This window comes from Talpa europaea, assembly GCF_964194135.1.
Source record: "Talpa europaea genome assembly, chromosome: 4".
Taxonomy (NCBI): domain Eukaryota; kingdom Metazoa; phylum Chordata; class Mammalia; order Eulipotyphla; family Talpidae; genus Talpa; species Talpa europaea.
The window spans coordinates 126,691,830-126,711,084 of NC_140070.1; the positions used below are offsets into that span (position 1 = coordinate 126,691,830).

At 40.5% G+C, this 19,255-nt stretch overlaps 1 protein-coding gene across 1 annotated transcript in view; it reads right to left on the minus strand.

The window, feature by feature from the left end:
• TMEM212 (transmembrane protein 212) overlaps positions 1-19,255 on the minus strand; it is a gene marked incomplete at both ends in the record, with an annotated part of 172,031 nt that overhangs the window by 143,240 nt on the left and 9,536 nt on the right. The window contains 2 exons of the mRNA XM_084232721.1: positions 15,094-15,417; positions 16,911-16,970. Of these exons, the coding sequence (XP_084088847.1) occupies positions 15,094-15,417; positions 16,911-16,970 (384 nt within the window). The remainder of the gene's footprint in view (positions 1-15,093; positions 15,418-16,910; positions 16,971-19,255) is intronic.

Genomic DNA, 19,255 nt, shown 5'->3' on the forward strand with positions numbered 1-19,255 from the left:
TCTGATATTTTTCACATTTATTACACAAATGTCACTGTGCTAAGCAATATGTGAATATGGGTACATAGATACATGATATATGTATAATATATATGTTCTATATATATAGTATATATATATTCAAATATATGTATTAGAACTGTGTGTAAACACAATTTGCCACAGATTTGGATATGCTATGAAGCAAGCGATCTCTCTTAAAAAGTAATAACCACGTCAAGGAAGTCTTTGCTATAACTTAATCCTTAGGTCGGTGTTAATTTTCTCTTTTGTTATTGCCATTTTCAGGTGTTCCACTGTGCTAGTTTGCATACTGATTTTTTTTTAAAGATTTATTTATTTATTTATACAAGCACTGGGTACAGTCAGAAGCACGGGAGGGTGAGAGAATCCACCAGAGCCAGAGCGGGGAACAGAACAGGCGGACTGACGAAATACACTGCTGAAGGGAGAAGTGGGCGCGGCAGGAGAGGTCTGTGTGCCATGTGGGACCCTTGCCCGGCAGCCAGGGATGAACCAGCGCTGCAGAGGCTGCGGGCAGCTTTGCAGCCCAGCGCTCAACCACTGTGCCACCACGAGAGGCCCTGCATATTGATTTTTGATATATTTGAAGAGGATGTTTGTGTGGGGTGGTGGAATCAAAAGCCTGGAAGTAGAAATGATAATCATAAAATTATAAATGATTAGAGCTAGAAGGGCTAGAAGACTAGTGAATCTAGTTCCTTTATTCTGCAGATGGGGAAACTGAGGTTATAAGTTTAAGCTCTTGCCATCATATCACAATGCTCAAGGTTTAGAAAACTGAAATAAAAAATGATACTTTGCAATTAAAAGGAGCCATGGAGTTATTTACTATTGCCTCAGAGGGTCTCTTCTAAACAGCATTGTTCTGGAATACACCTGTGGGATTCCAGTCAGAGCTCAGTAAGCACACACTTATTTATACCCCAAATGACATCATCCATCCATCTTGGAAGTTATAGTGCTCACCCCCACAGGTTCTCAGCGGTTGCTAAGATGTCCCCTGATTTCATTGACCTCTGTGTGTCTTGGAGCCTTGACCTTTCAGGCTCCCTGGTGCCAGAATGTCTGCAGCTGTAGGATCAAAGGCCCTAGAGGGAAATCCACTCTTAAGAAAGATGAAGATGGGATGAGTTATTAGGAAAATCAGCTATATGGTCCTGAACTTTTGTTCATCGGGAAAATGCTTGAACTGTATCCCAAATATAAACATCAAGTCCTAAGACCTAAACACAGCACAAACCAGAGACAGAGTCTCCTGCCCAAGTCAGAGTCACATTCCACCTGCCCTCTAAAGAATGCAGTGTGCCTAGCACACAGTGAGTGCTTGTTGAGTATCTGTGAAATACATGAATGAAACAGCTGGTAAGTAATGAAAGACCCTGAAGTAACAAAATTGTTAGGAACAGAAGAGCAAGTGAGAAGTTAACATGTAAAAGTAGAGGAGTGGATATTTAAGTGTAAGTACTAAATTGAATCTTTACTTTGTCTCCAACTGCCTGCCAAGCAAAGCAAAAAAGGCAATGCAGTGGACTTCACCTAGTTATCATTGCGTAAGAGAATAGAGCATCTGGGTCCTGACATTTCCCTCACTTTTCTGCTTCTGGGAGAAATGAGTCGTGTGGAAAATCTTTCTACAGACCAAAGTCTTGTTTATGGCTTGATGACATATGCAGATTCTTCCATGGTTTGCAAAAATTTGGTTACCATCCCCTGATTGCTTGTAACTACTGTTTCTTCACAGTTGCCAGCCAGTACCCACTGTTGAAACTGAACCTCAGAGCATTCTTAGAATATTTTCTAAGCCCTCTCTACTTACAGATGCCCTTCCTCTTCTGTTCTAATAGAGCTAGACGTGAGGATATTTTCGCAATCTACTATACTTAGCATGGTTTATAATCCTTGGCCATGTTATCTCAGGCACCCCTTTAAGGATCCCTTTAAAAAAGTAACCTGAGTAGAATAAAATCCTTGTTGATTGATTGATCTGAGACTTGCTGTGCACTCAGTCCCTGTCTTGCTTTAAAGCCCTCTACTCTGGCTCCTTCAACCCATTGAGATATTTTACTCTATTTACAGCCAAGCTCCATATTTTCCCTCTTGTTGTTTGCTCTGTCTATTAGCATCCATCACCCTATCTGCAATCAAAATTCAACTTTGAGCTTATCTGCTTCCTGATATTTGCTAAATAATGCATGCATGGGCACTGGAACCCATGTCTAAGGATTTCATTTGCTTGACAGCACTTTAAATTAATTTTTAACAGAAACATTTATTTTATTTAATCCCAGCATTTCAGAGCTAAAGGAACTTTCCATTTCAATTTGGCACCTTCATTTTATACATGAGAAAACTAAGACCCAAAATGGTGAAGTGATTTGCTTTTCAGTCCTTAGCCTGGTTAGTACCAAGCAGGCTTAACCCCTTCTTTGTAGTGGTTATTTTCTGTGTCATCTGTTTTGTGAATGAGGAGATTTTATTTCCCATTTCATTGTACCCTGACCCATGATGGGTACCTACATATTCTCACTCAATAATAAATTAATGAACACAGTGAAATAATCATTATCATTTATTTTATACTCTATTTCAACCCAAAAAGAATTAATGAATGAATAAATATATTAGGATTATTTTTAAAATAAAATACATAAAACCTTTAGGTCACTTGGTTATTTCTTTAACAGACGAGTTCTTAGTTATTCTATATCAGTCATATCATTATAGCGTATCAGTTATAGATAGCTTTTATTTTTTTACCTAATCCTACAACTCTTTCTAATGAAATATCTTAATACAATATTTTCTAAACTGCCATAAAATAAAGTACCTATCTATGTAGGTAAATTTCCTCTTTTACTACTCCAAATGGGCAATGAGGGTCTTGTTTATAAGTAGATTTATAGAATAGAAAAACAATCCAGTCTTTGCAGAAGCTTCTACAAACAGGACAAGTGAGAAGTGTTCAGAACAAAGAAGGGGTCATCCTTAAAAAATACAAGAAGCTTTGATCTTTCTCCCTGCCTAGAGCAAGGTGAAAGGGTAGTGTCTTAAACAAGTCTGATCTGTGTATTTAAGTTAAACAACACTTTCAACATGTACGGGCAAGTGGAAGGTTTACTCAAATGGTAAAAAATAGGGACTCCAGATCTTGTGACTACAGAAACACACCAAGTGTAAAGTAAATTCTTTTTTTCTTCATAGGTTTAGTTACAGGAAATAATGAGTCCTTAAAAGGGAGTGATTAGATAGTATAAGAATGCAAATTTGGCAGAGTAATAAAACCACAGTAATTTTGGACTTTTGCATTCTTGCCCATAAAGTTCTATACTTCTTTCTAGGCTTGTTATGTTTCCTAGACTTGAAACCACTGATACTTTTGACAGACCTTGGAAACAATGACTCATTTATGAAGACCCACATTTGTGAGAGAATACCCACAGGATAAGGAAAGCAAGGTGTGACAACTGGGCTCCTATTTGGACTCATCCTGGGAAAACATAGAAAGAAGCTTGTCAGATATTTGCTAATCTTTCCAGAGATAGTATATTTGTCACTGCGAGGTCCATTCAGTTACTGTGGAATGATTTATAGAAACACTGCAGATTTGTGAGCTTTGGGTAAACAATGCCGCAGAGCCTACCTGACACCATCTGCGATGGAGAGCTTGAATCTATCCAGCAAACCCAAAACATCTCGAAACTTTTTTTCTAATGTCTGAATCCATCATGAGTTCTAGGACTTTACATTCCCAAACTCACAAGTGTGATTTTTTTTTTTGGGGGGGGGGTTGTAGAAGCTTCTCATTTCTACTTACTCCTCCTCTGATGCTGAAGTGACTTATTAATTTTGTTCTGGAATAGACAAAAGAAGGCTCAGGAAGCTGTTTTCTTCTGTCACATCTGCCATCATTAACAGAGCTAACTCCCAAGAGGATCCAAGCAAGGAGATAAGAAGAAAAATAACAAAAGTTTCTAAGGCTGGAGGAGTTACTCCATTGTTTAGGTTAGAGGACAGACTTTCGGTCTGCACAGTAATGGTAAGTCATACAATAGACCCTTAGTCCCCAGTCGCATTCACCAGACACCCAGGCATGGAGCTCACGTACAAGGCAGAAACCCAGTTATCTGAATTGAGTCACAAGGTCACAGATGGAGAAGCAAGGGGGGCTTCCTGTGGAGTGTCAGTGAGTTGGCCCTCACCCTTAAATTCTTGCCTTGATTTAGGTCCCTAAATTGGTCAAACCCAGATCTGCCTATATGTGGAATCCAGAACAGGCTTCTCCTCGTATCCAAGGACCTTGCACAACCTGTGTTGTCTCATGGCAACACCTGCTGTAATTCCCATAAAGACTCTCTGGGTGCTGGGGGGACTGGCCTGGAGGCTGATTTGGCCTCAGACTTACAGTCAGGCAGGTCCTCAAACCTATATTTCTGGAGGTACCTCAGAAAGATGTTATACCTAAAGTTACAAAGACACCCATGACTAAAAGCAGAAGACTGGTTGACCATTCAACTTAAATCTGTGTCCCTTGACAAGACCGCCCAGCACTGCTTGTGAGACATTGGTGTGAATCTGACAGAGGCAGATCCAGCACTGCACCAGCAAGTGCAGTTTGGCAATCAGAGGGAGCCAGATTTTAATCCCCACGCCTCCTTTTGGCCATCCCACAGTCATCCCTGTTGGTTCTGCCTGTATGTCCCTTTTACAAGTAAATCTGGAAACTTTGTCAATGGCACAATTAGATTTTTTTGTTCCTGAAATTAAAAATATCCTATAGATTTTGTAGTCAGTTTTGCACACCTTCCGTTTTAACATATCAGGACTATAAAAAAAAAAAATAGAAGTGGGCTGGGTTTCTCTCTCTCTGACCTCTGAGAAGCCTCAGTCACAGAACAGAAGGTAGGAAGGCAGGAGCTAAAGGAGGGGGCCTGACACCTCCTATGCAAACACTGCCTCTGACTGAGGCTGCCTGTCAGCTCTGATCATTTTTCCTGCAGGAAATGTCATTGCTTCATTGCATTGCAAGAAAATGATGTCATAGTATGGGGCTCTGATCCATTTCCTGACTCTTAACCTGAGTCTTGCAACCTTTTCAGCTGTACTGTACCCAGAGAAAATGAAACACATTGAAATGCAAAGGCCAACATGTCTCATAAAGGCCTTCGAGGTCCCAGGGTGGGGTTCGCTTCTGCATATATATTAATGACCAAAATACAGTTTTGTTTGGGTGTCACATCCTGGATATGGCAAGGACCCAGTACCTCGGAAAGCAAACGGGAAGGAAACAGTCTTCAGGATGTGTCTGTAATTTGCTGGCAGAAACCCTTCCCTTTCCTATATTGGATTTAATTAGAGGGGACAATGTTAAATTTAATTAGGATGACTTGCTTAGTTTTTTTCGCAGTGGTGGTTTTTGTTGTTAAATTCTGTGTGAAAATAAATAATGGTCCCTGAACTGATATTTTAAATCTAACATACTGCATCTGTGGCTCCATGTCTTTGGATTGGTTACAACCTCGGCCTAAATGACATTATTAAGCTATTTCCTGGAATGTCAAGGGCTGAAATTGCCCTGTCAAGAACGACTCTGTTCTTTCAGGGATTTCAGAGAGCAAGGGTTCAGATTGCATCCTTACACTGTTATTATAAGTTTTTCCCTGGCAAGAAACCACTGGGTCTCAGATCATTTGCATATATCCAATGAGAGTGATCTACTGTTCTATGGAGGGTTTCAAGATTGCATGACAACACCGTGGAAGAATCTCATATGGGGAAAGGGGTTTTTTTTCCCCTTTCCCTAAGCCCCATTTTAAATAGTTTCCTTCCCGCAAGCTGATGTGTCCACATTCATGGAGTTAAAAGTAACCCAGCTATTTTCCTGCCTTGGCCTCTGTCACTAGTCCGGTAATATCAACAACCACACAAAGCTGGAAACCGACTGTTTAAAGTAAAGGTGCCTTATTTCTTCCGGTCTGTAAAGGAGACGTTTTTTGGCTCACTATGGTGAGCAGTAACCATTTCGTGCTCTCTGGCAAAGGCTTAGCAAAATATCTTCTCATTTCTTTGTGAATGTGAGGGCGAGCAGTAAACCCACATACTTCTTGATAGCTGAATGTCATTTTTGTACATGCAATTCCAATGAACCTAAAGTCCTTGGTATTGAACTATTTCACTTATGGGTCCTCAGAATTATGCACATTTTTACAGAGTCTTTTGTTAAGTTCCCGGAAGCAACTGGGAGACATCCCTGGTCCTACAGTGGATGCCATAGAGCTGGACTTCCCGGTCCTGGTAAAACACACAACTGTTGCTGTCGGGTAACTGGGTTGATCAGGCTTTTGGCGCCACTAGCCTTTGTGGCTGTCAACTGTTGCCTTGATTGTGCTAATGCAGGAGGGTGCTTGGAAGTATGGGTGGGGGGCATATGTGCCTGATGGTGAACACCTGGTGTATGGTGTGGGCACGTGTAAGTGTGCACACCTGAGCCTAGAGGTCAGGGCTAAAAGGGCAGCATTATTCAGAGACAAGAAGAGGGTTACAGGAGGACAGCTATCAGAGGGTGAGCAGTGTGACGACAGGGAGGCAAGGCCCCTAGAGATACACCGGAGAGCACCTAGAGAAATAGTAAAGATTTGTGGGGGACCAGGAGGCTTACTTGCCTGCCTGCCTCCCAGCTTCCCTTGACTGATCCGTGCCTACCTTCTTGCACACCAGCCTCCCTGCCTGGTGTCTCTGTGTCCCTGATTCCCTGAGAGCAGTAAAGCCTGAAAAATCCATCGCAGGCTCCTGGAATCTCCTTTATCCATCTGCCCGAATCAAACCTGCTCTGTGCTTGCTGGCACAACTCTCGCCTTGAATTCTTTTAGAATAGAGTGGGAGATAAGAAAGCAAAATAAATAACTAGGGTACCCAACATGGAGTGAGAATACTCAAATAATATTAAAATTAATGCAGGCAGTACACAGAGAAATTTGAAGTCCCTACTTATACAACCATCGGATCCAGGACTAGATGTCTTATTGCTGTATTCAGTGACAGATAAACCCTTTGAAGAGCTGAGTACTAGGAGGAACTTCCAGACACTAACAATTGGGCAGTGTGTCTTTTAACATGTCACTTAGCTTCTCTGAAATCATATTTTTTCATATGTCTAAAGTGTCATATCTAAAATTTGTACTTGTTCATTTGCAAATGAATGGACTCTATTCAGACAGATATTCAAAGGTAACAAATATATTGAATGAATGGCTAACACTAGGCACTATTTTTGAGTATTTATGGTGTGTTACATTTCCTGCTATTTGCTTACTTCTATAGTACCACTGAATTCTCACAGCAAGTCAGGGAATTGGCTACCTCTATCAGCTCCATTTGACCAGAGATCAGCTGAGGCTAATGGCTAAAATGGCAGAGAACATGGATCTGAATCCAGGTGATTCTCATTCCAGTCACACCCACTTTCTGCTCCGCAGCCCAAGAGCTTCTCAAACTTTAGTGTTCATCAAAATCTCCGGGAGGAGGGCCTCCCCAAACAGACTGTGAGGCCTCAGCCCATAGTTCAGAATTCCCAGGTGGTACTGATGCTGCTGGTCTAGGGAGCATGTTTGGGCTATTAATAGCTGCAGGTGCAGGACTAAGTCCTAGAGGAAATAAGAGGTAAATCTCCAGTCCATCGGCAAGACCACTCCCATTTAGAGCCACTCAACAGGGAGATGGGGTGCTCTTGGGAATGGGTGACATGTCAGGAGCATACAGGTCTGGTGAGAAGTTGGTCTAAAGCACCTCTAAAGTCGCCTATAACTATTAAACAGTCATGAGTGCCAAAGACAAGCCACAGTGAGTCCAGAGGGAGGGTCATACTCCTCTTGTGGGAGACCTTTCTCATTATGGCCTAAGTCCAGTATTTTAATTGTGCTTTGAAGATTTAGAGTCACTTTGATAATGGCAATGAAGGATGCCTCAGAAGACACTGCCTTAACTTAGGTAATGTGAAATTACAATTTAATGAAACATCCACAGAGGGAATAAGACAAAGGTAAAGAAAACACTCATTCACTGCCAAATTATAGTTTAGATTTTAAAATTCTATGCACAATGATATAATTTCAGTGTTTATGTTATAACAAATCAGAAAAAAACAAGGTTAACCATCAAAAAGAGCTACAATGTACAATTATTTCAATTTCTATTTTATAAGCACATAGAAGAAACAAGTTTAAAGATCAAAATTATTTTGCAAATATTTCAAAATCATGGCCACAAATGTAGCACATTTCAGAGGAATAGTTCTTCAAATTCATTGTCCACTCTTTTGACCCTAGGAAGAAAAAAAATAGTGTTTATGTCTACAATTTATCAAAGAAAGTGGAGGGTCACTTCTGCTAGTTAATTCAACCTTCTTTATTCCACAAAAACCCAGGGAAGGATGACCTAAGCAACAGCATCCTGGCAACATGCAAGGACTTAGGAGGAATCACCAGAGAGAACAAAATTGGTGCTATTGGTGGAAGGGGATGGCAGGAAGTTCTACAAACATGTGCAATAAACTATCTGGCATGAGCATAAAATATCAGGAAAAACCATTGCTTTTGTGGTGAGGGCTGTCTAAGGAAATGGGGAATCTTTCTGTTGATGATCTTTTGATCATTTGTGGTTTGGTTTGGATTGGATTGGAACTTTTTGAAAATCAACAGGTTAAAGGGCATTTTTCTGAAATCTTTAAGAGCCAAAAATTTTTATTTGATTAGAAGTCAGGGGGAGGTTTTTAAAGTAGTTATAAAGTGTCATTCCCAATATCAGATACTTAACAGTAATTATATCATTTCATTTTGCATCATGAAGTAGGTGCTATCTCCACTTTACAAATAAGGAACTTAAGACACAGAGAGGTTCAGTAATGATCAGATAGTGAGTGACAGAGGAAACAAGTACACCTTAAGCAGACTTCAAAAATAGCAGATTCTCCATGTGTCATAAATAACAGTGAGAACAATTTTTCTTCAATAAACAACTGCTCCTTGATATTGACACTCAAACCTACTCTTTCTATCTTCTTTTCTGGAGATTCTCCTTGGATTCCATTACCATAGTTAATCCCCCAGGACATGTGAGTTGCTTTTACATTTGAAACACTCCTGTCATAGGTTATAAATTTAGCTATGGCTAGGAAGATGCAAAATTGGCTTCTGGTAATGCCACCTGCTACTCCGCTGCTCTCAAATCTCTAAATAATGGGCCTCCCTGGTGGTACAGTGGTTAAAATCTCAGCACTATCAAGTTATCACCAGTGAGACATGAGTTTGATCCTGTCCTGTCTCACCCGCTGCTCCCCTCAGCAGTGTATTTCAGTAGATCTGCCTGTTCTGCTCCCCACTCTGTCTCTGGTGAATCCTCTCACTTCCCTCACCGCTGGCCTACACCCCAGTTATTGTATGCATAAATAAAATAAATCTTTAAAAAAAAAGAAAGAAAACACTACATAAGTATATTTAGCACCTTGAAATTCTGTCATTTTAAATAGCAACTTTCCTGTTTTTCTGTGACACTAGGTTAGCTAGGTATTATAAGAGAAGAAAAAATTTTAAAAAACAATATTAATGCAAAGAAACTGTAGTTATAAGTTTTTTTTATTCTATAATATAATGGTAAGATTTTTTTTAAAGACACCCAACAAAATAATTCTGGTTGGTTTGATATACAGAATAAATATTAAGATATCTGTATATCTTATTATTAGGTTGTAACTAATATAGTTATATTAGTTATGTATAGTTATAATACTATATATAATATAATTAATTGTGTATATTTAATACATAGCATTTAATAGCACAGTTATATTCTTAAATATAGGCATGTATTCATGCAGTTCTAATCATTCTGAAATATTTGCCAGTATAAATTCAGTTTTCTTTACATTTTTTATGATTATGGAAAATGGAGATTTCTGATTTCTTTTTTTTTTTTTTTTAAAGATTTGTTTATTGATTGATTGATACATACATACATACAAGCACTGGGTACAGTCAGAAGTGCGGGAGGGTGAGAGAATTCACCAGAGCCAGAGCGGGGAGCAGAGCAGGCAGAAGGACCGAAGTACACTGCTGAGGGGAGCAGCGGGCGGCAGGAGAGGTCTGCGCGCCACGTGGGACCCTCCTCCGGTGGCCGGGGAGCAGATGGGGATCGAACCGGCGCTGTAGAGGCTGCGGGCAGCTTTGCAACCCAGCGCTCAACCGCTGCGCCACCGGGGAGGCCCGGAGATTTCTGATTTCTACTCGTGTCCTTTTATAAAACAAAAATGGCTTGGTTTTATATGTCATATTTAAAATTTGTTTTAAATATATATTCATAACATTTTAAACTGAAAGTGAGGAACAACGGGGGAACTCCATTAGGATACTTTATGTTAGAAGTTTAAATTGAGTACTTGTTCAATAGATCCACCTGTTCTGCTCTCCATTCTGTCTCTGGTGAATCCTCTCACCCTCCCACACCTCTGGCATACACCCCAGCTCTTTTATGCATAAATAAATACATTTTTTTAAAAAAAGAAAGAAAATGAGACAACAGTAACAGTAATGCCCTGAGCTGCGAATATTTTTCTAGATTCTGATTTTTCTACCTACCAAAATTGAGAAGACCACATAATGTAATTTGTGGAAGAAATTCAATGGAGTCTCACTCTTCCATGGTCCTGATTGAGTTTTACCTGAGAAGATTTAGTTCCTGAAAGGACTGGAAAGATCTTGCTATCACCCAACATAATGCCTGAGAACTTTAGGGCCAGAGGTGTACATGAATTAGTTTCAAAACACATGATGTTGATGTAACAATGTCCACTGGAAGATCTGGAGCCAATATGTTGCTGCTAAGTTGTCTTTTCTTTGGTGGGGAGAGGATTCTTTATGGATAAGGTAGTTTCATTTAAATGTAGTTGCATTTAAAGAGTTTACCTATGTCTGTTAAAGGAAGAATGTTGCTCAATTCATTGAAAAAAAATCAAACCACTGTATCACATGATGGGGGTAATATTTTCTTTTCCCCTTTCATTAGGAAAAAACCCAAAACACAACAATGAATAATGAAAGCAAAACAAACGGAGCCATTCCATTCCCTGGAGGAGGGGCAGGGTAGCTGCAGGGGACAGCTGCAGTGCGTCTGGAGTCCCAATTCTTTCCTTTCCCATCACTTTATTACTTACTGGACCAAGAATGTAGACAATTCCAGCTATGGTTATTTTGCATTTTAGTTTCTCTACTTGCATTGTGTGTTGTGCTGGTTTTCACCCTGCCTGAGTCCTGAGTCAACAGGATCACTTCACGGTGTTGCAAGGAGCCAAACAAACAGAGGACTCAGCGCTTTCCCAGCTCTGTCCCTTCCCAGGGGTCCTTGAAATTTGGAAGGGCTCGCTGTTTTCATCAGCTTGGGCTGCTATAACAAACTACCATAGACTTGGTGGCTTAAACAACATTTATTTCTCACAGTTGTGGAGGCTGAGAGTCCAATAGTGAGATATTCTTCCTAGTTTGCACACGGCCACCTTTGGCTGGATCCTTGCCTTGTGGAGTTTCGGTCTGTTCATCTTATAGGGATACTAAGCCCAGCTTGAAGACTCTCTCTCACAAACTCACCTAAGCCTCATTACCTCTCAAATGTCCCACCCCTAATACCAACAGAGTTGGGGATAGAACGTCTAGATGAATTTTGCGGGTGACCCATTCATCTGTGCTACTCACACTATGCTTTTGTGAGTTTATCAAAATCATCAAACTCCTCATGCCTCTTTCCAGCATTCCTCACTGTGGTATTGGTTGAGTTCCAATTGACGGCATGCTCATCAATCATCACTCATGTGAACTTCAGCAAGATGCTGTCGACTGGTTATGTGCCCCCCAAATTCATATGTTGGAGCCATAATCCCCACTGTGATGGTATTTGAAGGAGAATCATTTGGGAGGTAATGAGGTTTCATTAACATCACAAGGGTGGGACTCCCTTAATGGGATTAGTGCTCAAGAAGAAGAGGAGACACAGACAGCCCCCCCCAGTCTGTCCAGGGCAGGCACAGGGAAGTTGAGCACACAGGGAGAAGGCAGAAGCAGAGGCCTGGCCAAACACCTGCCAACCTGGCATCTTGGTCTTGGATTTTCAGCCTTTAGAACTGTGAGAAATCAATGAGTGTTGGTAAGGCACTCAGTCTTTGGCATTTTGTTATAGTACACAAGATGACTTCAATTCTAAATCACAAAGGCACAGGGAGCAACGAAATTATGAACATTGCAATTCTCAAGGGGGAGCTTGATTTATTTCTGAAAACATGTTTTGGAACTAACAGAAAAAAACTCTTAGAAGTGACTATTTTCTATCATTATGTCGACTGTTATATACCCATCTGAAAAAAAAATGATTTGGTTCTATAATACAACATAATAACTATAATTTCCCCTGAAGCTTCCTTCAGAACATCACTGTCTTCTTTTTATCAAGTTTTCATAGCACTTGGGTTTCCAAATATGGGCTATATTTACATTATAGAATTTCAATTTTCATCACATACTTAGATGTGCAACTCTTAAAAACATTCTCAGTTTTTTGTTTATATCTGAAAAATGCGAGCATCAGCAACATATTTTACAATATTTGTTTTTAATGAATTTCAAATAATACATCTCTCTTTCAGAATGTAGGGCATCCAAAAGAGTTGTTATGAAGGTTCATTAATGTAGAACTCACTATATAAAATTCTGCATCTTAACCGATGACTCACCTTTCCTTCTAAGAAAGTTTTCTGGTTTCTATTATTATTTAATTGATGGACACTGTCCTAACATAGCTGAGATTTCTACACATTAACAAAGGTTTGTGTGCTGCAGGTGCTCCTATGGGCTCATGGCAGTAGTGTATTTCTTAGTACAGAACATCACATCTCAGGCCTCCCTTGTGGCGCAAGAAGTTAAGTCTATTCTCGGTGCTATCAAGCTATTGGCAGCCACTGAAGCTCGAGGTCAATTGCCAGCCAGGAAGCTGACCCACATGGCACAGCAGACCTCTCCTGTCTCTCCCACTGCTCCCCTCAGCAGTGTATTTCTGTCAGTCTGCCTGTTCTGCTACCCACTCTGTCTCTGGTGAATCCTCTCACACACACCAGACCCCCTATATTCACTTCTGGCCTATACCCCAGCTCTTCTGGCCTATACCTGCCACCATTATGAACTAAGTGGTACCAAGTCATCCAAAAATACTCATCAAATACAACCTGTTTATTAAATTTATCTAGAACCTTTTCCCAAGCTAGTGTCGCATTTCAAGCAATGGTGATCCTGTCTAGAAGTGACACTAAGAAAATTGTGTGATAGGAGGAGAATTTTCATCAGAATCTCCTGGGAAGAATGTTAAAAAATGCACACCCCCTTTCTCCAACCTCAGTTTCTGACATAATAGGAAGGCCCTTGGATGGGATCCAGAAATCTGGTTTAACAAGAACCCAGGGTGTTTCTGATGTCATTGATCTACTTTGAGAATATTGTTTTGGGTCCTAGGTCTCACTTAGAAGTCATGTACCAAGAAACTGTTTTGAGCAAGATGGGCAAGACAAAAACTCTGAAGTTGAACTTTGCTCTGTTTTCAATTAATTTTCTCTCTTTCAAAGGAACTGTAGGTGGTTTCACTGTTAGGTCTCCATGGGACTGACTTATTAAATTCTGCATCTATTTTCTCCCCCTTGCCTTCCATTGTACACTAAATCTGGATGTTATGAGTGCCAAGACTATGATGACAGTCAGGTATCTGATTAAGTATCCATGCTGAGGGGTTATGACTGCTAACACTTTAATGTGTGGTTCCCCTAGGTAAATGTTCCTTTTAACAAAAGGTGCTAGGAAGTTGAGATGTTCACCACAAGGGAGAAATCTCAAATGTTGAACTTTGAGATGGCCTGGCAGGACAGTGGGGGAGGTAATCTTGGTCTGCTCGCCTCAGCTCTCAGTGGGCCCCCTTGTAAAATCAACTCTGTTCCTAAGAATGCACAGGATTTCCTTTGCAGACTTATGCAGAAGTTGAAGAGGACAAGATAGACCACACCATTCACTGAGAGTGCCAATTTCTTGTCTTCCAGATTTGCTGCTTGGTATTGATAGGATCAAACTGGAAAAATAGTTGGCTAAAATTACCCCAATTCACCTGACCTTAATAAAATACTAACTTGCAACAGAAATCCAGTATAAGAGTTTGCAGCGGGAAATATCTCTGTTCAACCCACAAAGCAGAGGCCCAGTATCAGCAGTAGGAATTTGGAATCAGGAATCACTGTCCTCCCCACAGTGGCCCTGCTCTAGTCCTCCTGGAGGTAAGAGTCATACATCTTAGTAGTCTAGCAGAGGAGGAGAAGTTGTAAAGTGGGTGACAAGTTCTAGAATAAATCTGGCCTGATTAAAAGAACTCGCTCTGGGTTCTGAATCCAGCCCACAACTCAATAGCTGTGTCACCTTGGGAAAATTGATTAATTTTTTAGCTTTAGTTTCAGAAGTTTACCAACAGATAGTAAACATATAGTTTATATCTATATTATTATCATCATATCTTTACTATTATTATTATTAGCCCTCCTGGAAAAAGTTAGAAAAGTAAATTTGGTGTTGCAGTATATCAGCCTCTCTGCTGATATTGGAGTAGAAAGAGTGGGAGGATTTCTTCTGCTTTTTTCCTAATCGAAAAGCAAATACAACTTTATGAATTCATGAAATAAAATCTATATTAAGAAACTTGAATTTGATGAATATTAGAAATATGAAGGATTCTTCTTTTAATATCCAGAAAAATGTCATAGTAACTGGTATTTTTGGCAATCTTTTCAATTGCAGTAGAGATAAAAGTCAGCTAGTACTACTGATCACCCTACCTTCAGTAATCACATCAACATTTCCCTTCATTGATTCAAAAACAATTATCAAACAACTATTACATGACTTGCACTTGTTAGCATGCATGTACAGATACAGTGGTAAATAAGGATGCAACAAGAATCAGCTTCCCCCACTTTTTTTTTTTTTTTTTGGGCAGGGGGCAACTTACATTTATGTGTCCATTCCAGACAAGTCTTGCAGAAAGTTTGATGAATGATGTCAGGGATGTACAGAGCATGGCAAAGCTCAGGCACAGGTCAAAGGCTTGAAGTGTCAAGTGGTACTCTTCATAGTGTGGTGGGTCTACACAAACTGATGGGAATTTTGTATATGGAAAAGGAAAGGCAACTGCATAACCAAGGTAATTGGTCCCCGCAATCCCTGAAAGCGAATAGAAGCAATATGGGCCGAGGAGAGCAGATTCTAAGGCCACTGCAAAATGAAGTGGACATCCCATAATGCTCAAAATCACAAAGGTGAAACTAGCTTCCCACTGAAAACAAAGAAGAAAGAAATTGTTACTTTAGGAGCTAGATTTTTCAAAAGCTTCTTAGCAATATGAAGAAAGAAAGAAAGAGATGCCAGGTATTAATCTCTCTCCCTGGGGAATGAAGGAGAAATAGTTTACAAATATCTGTTTAGGTCCTGGTGTTCTCCTGAATTACACTGTGGTGAATAACATATTAGCCAACTGGGGCAAAAAAAAAAAAATGAAACCAATTCCATTCAACAAATATTTATTTATCTGCTATCATGAGCAGAGAACCAGTCTAGGGTGGGAAAAACAAAGATGAATATACAGAATCCCTGCCCTAGGACCTTGCTAATCATGGCATGGCCCATGGTCTAGCAGCACCAACAAATTCAAGGAGTTTGTTACCAATGTAGAAGCTCAGGCCTCTCCCAGACCTATTGAATCAGAATTTTTGTCTTAACAAAACCTCCAGGTGATTCACGGGTATATGAATGTTTGAGATTACCTGAAATACTCATGGGAAACAGATCGATAATCAGATCAACGCAGTCTTTCAGTATTATGGGATTGCTTGGGTCTACATTATTGAAATGCAAGCTAGCCCAGACTTAGTGCAGTTTGAGGGGAGAGAGCAGGAAGATTCTAACTTGAGACTTGAAGATACAGTTGACCCTTGAGCAACATTGGTTTGAACTGCACGAACACACTCATTCTCTAGATTTTTTCCCCAATAAATAGATTGCAAAGTCTTTGGAGATTAGCAAAAATTCAAAAAAAAAATTGCATATGAACTGCATAACCTAGAAATATATTTTAAAAAATTTAAGTAAAGTATGTCTTGAATGCATAAAATATTTGTCCTCTGTTTTATCCTTTACTACCATACTACCATAAAATACACACAGGTCTATTATAAAAAGTTAGAATTTTACCTTTTATAGTTTTATAAAAGTTTATAGTTTCATGGTACTTTTAAATAGTTTTATAAAAATTCACACACATATAGGTGGTTTATGGGGCCAATCTCAGTTGAGGAAAATGTACCCTGCCCCAGTTGGCTACTATGTACCCTACCTCATTGGTAGGGCTTCCAGTCAACAGCAGGCTATTAGTAGTTAAATTCCTGGGAAGTCAAATGTTATATGTGGATTTTTCACCTGCATGAGGGTCAGTGCCCGTAACCCCCCCGTTGTTCAGGTTCAACAGGATATTATTCGAAGAAGTGCCTATGGATCTCTTTCTTTGAAATGAAATTCAGCAGCATGAACATTGGCTCTGTTCTCCCCAAATTACAATTCTTCAATATCTGCAATAATCGCAGGCCCTTCCTTGCAGAAAATGTCAGGAGCAGGAACTAGATAAACAGGTTTTTGGCTACAATTCATCCTAGCAATGCATTAGTTAAGTAGAATTCAATTATAATCAAAAATCACATTGTCTGTTACATCTTGAGCTCAAAGAGATTGACCTTCAAACCCACTCTGCCATCTTACTCAAATCTACATATTTACCAGGTATCTCTGGGTCCACTTTTTGTGAGCCAACAGTAGAAGCACACCAGCTGTGATGGCCTGTGGAAAGAAAATGGAAAAATAACATCCAAGATAGAAGACACCTTTGGAAAGAGTTCAATGACAACTCTTTCGTGAACTGGTAGGAGCAGCAAATGGCCAAATGGATTTTTGGCTCTGATCTCCTCATCTGTGATGACAATGAAGAAAAGAAAGATCGGTGTCATAAAGACATGCTTCACAGAAGCTCATTTTAAAATTTTCTGTGTTGCCTTTGCCACCACAATTACAACCGTCACTACTGTCAGTTGCCACTGTAATAAAGAATGCATTATTTCAATCAATTGTCTCTTGTTTATCTTTTTCACAAATTGCTAAAATTTTAAATGAGAGGATCCGGAATAGAAATGTCTCATGGAACTTTGAAAACCCAGCAGCATTATCTTTTACTATTTGCTTTCATTTGAGATTCCACAGCCTCAGCCTGCTAGTGGGATACAAATACATGATTCGAGTTTTTCAAGTAACAAAGATTATCATCAGAATGAAGGCATGATGGGACATTTATTGTTCTGGGTGCAATGGTGTCCAGCTTTTCAAAAGAGAGTTCTTTATAGTTTCTGTTGAAGGAAACACCCCAAGTGCAGAATGAAAATAGTTAAACAAAGGAGGGAATGGTGTCACCAGAATTGAGCAATAGATTATGGGGGGAGGGGCGGGGGGGTAGAAATTCTGGACTCATCTTTGATTCAGTACGGGGTCTGATGAAGGAGACCTTTGTAGTCATTGAGCTGGAAATGGCTTATTCCCAAACTATAAATCATTTGTTCCTGGTCAAGGAATGTTTTGAGGTTGAGAGAGCAAACCAGGAAGAGATGTGCCTGAAATAAGATATAGAATAAGGATAGGACTAAAAATAGTGCAGTTTAGGCTTTTGACAGAGAAATAAACAGAGAGGCACAGTATCTACAAACTTAAGGAGGAAAAATTCAGAGCCCTTACCAAAATAGTTTTGTGGTATGCTGATTTTGTAGCAGCGGGTCTGGCATATTTATTGTTTTGAGACCCAGCTTTTCATTTTTCTGGCATATTTTATTTTGAAAGCTGGATTAAGAGAATTTGAGAGAGGGTGGGGGAGAAAAACACATGTACACTCACACAGTACCTCTGTGTAGCTGAGCCTGAACTTCCAGGCTTGGCATCGCCATACCATAAAACTCCCATAGATAAAAACAGAACCATCTGTCGTCAGGAGAGGTCCCTGGCTTGCCTCTGCCAGGGTGAAGGTTCCAGGAAACCCTATGCAAGTTGGGCCAGCGTGAATAGTAGACAGAACAGGAGAATTATTAAGAGTGACTGTAGCACCATTGCCCAGCCTGGAGCCAATCTCTGCTTTCAAAGGTGAGGCCCTCAAATGACACTTCACTCCTCTGAGAAACACTGAAGCAGGGAAGATAAAGGCGAAGGAGCCGCCCCTCTGCTGGTCTCCCTCCAAGCAGATAGCTGACATTATCAGATGCTGAGATTCCAAGGTTGTCTTAACTACTTTGGCATGGACTGTTTCTTTCCTTTTGAAAGCTGAAAAATGCCGCAGAATTGCAGTTGCCTGTTATTTCTGTAGTAGCTGCCAGCTTGAATTCTGCTCTGTTTACATAAAGCCTTGAAAAAGCTCCTCCACGAGCTGGTGGGAGGGTGACCGTGTTCAGCCCTTGGGCACCCCGGATGGCAGCTCCAGGGCCAACGGCACCCTTGTCTGTGCGCTCCCCCGCCCTGCATGGGAGCCAGCGCAGGGTGCTTTCCCAAAAGTCACAGCCTCCCCCTTGGCTTTTCTCATTTCCTTTTTAAAATTTTGTTTTTAGATAAAGTCAGGGAAAGAATGAAAAAGGAAGCGATTTGAGGGCACCGGAGGGAGGCCTAGCGGGGAAAAGGAAATGGTGGCTAGGCCGTGTCTGGGGGTGAAAGTCGGGCAGAGCAGGGGAGCTGGGGCGTGGGGGGAGCCTGAGAGCCGGTGTGCCTGGGGGTGGGGGTCGAGCGGGGGCGGAGAGGGCCGGGCCTGTACTTTTCTCCCTTGCTCTTCTGGACAGGCTATTGACTCGCTCTGTGGGCGGCTCCTGGGGCATCGTTTGGATTTCGCAACACTTGGCAAAACACTCCAATGGCCAGCCCTCCCACTAAATCTTTAAATTGCCCAAATAAATGACCTAGTACCCAGAAATAGCTGAATTGAAGGAAATGATACAGTCACAACAGAAAAAGGAACTTTTTAAAATATTTTATTTTATATATGTTTTACATCATTTTTCATTTTTGCACAATGTATGCATTCTCATCTTGGTTATAGTCTC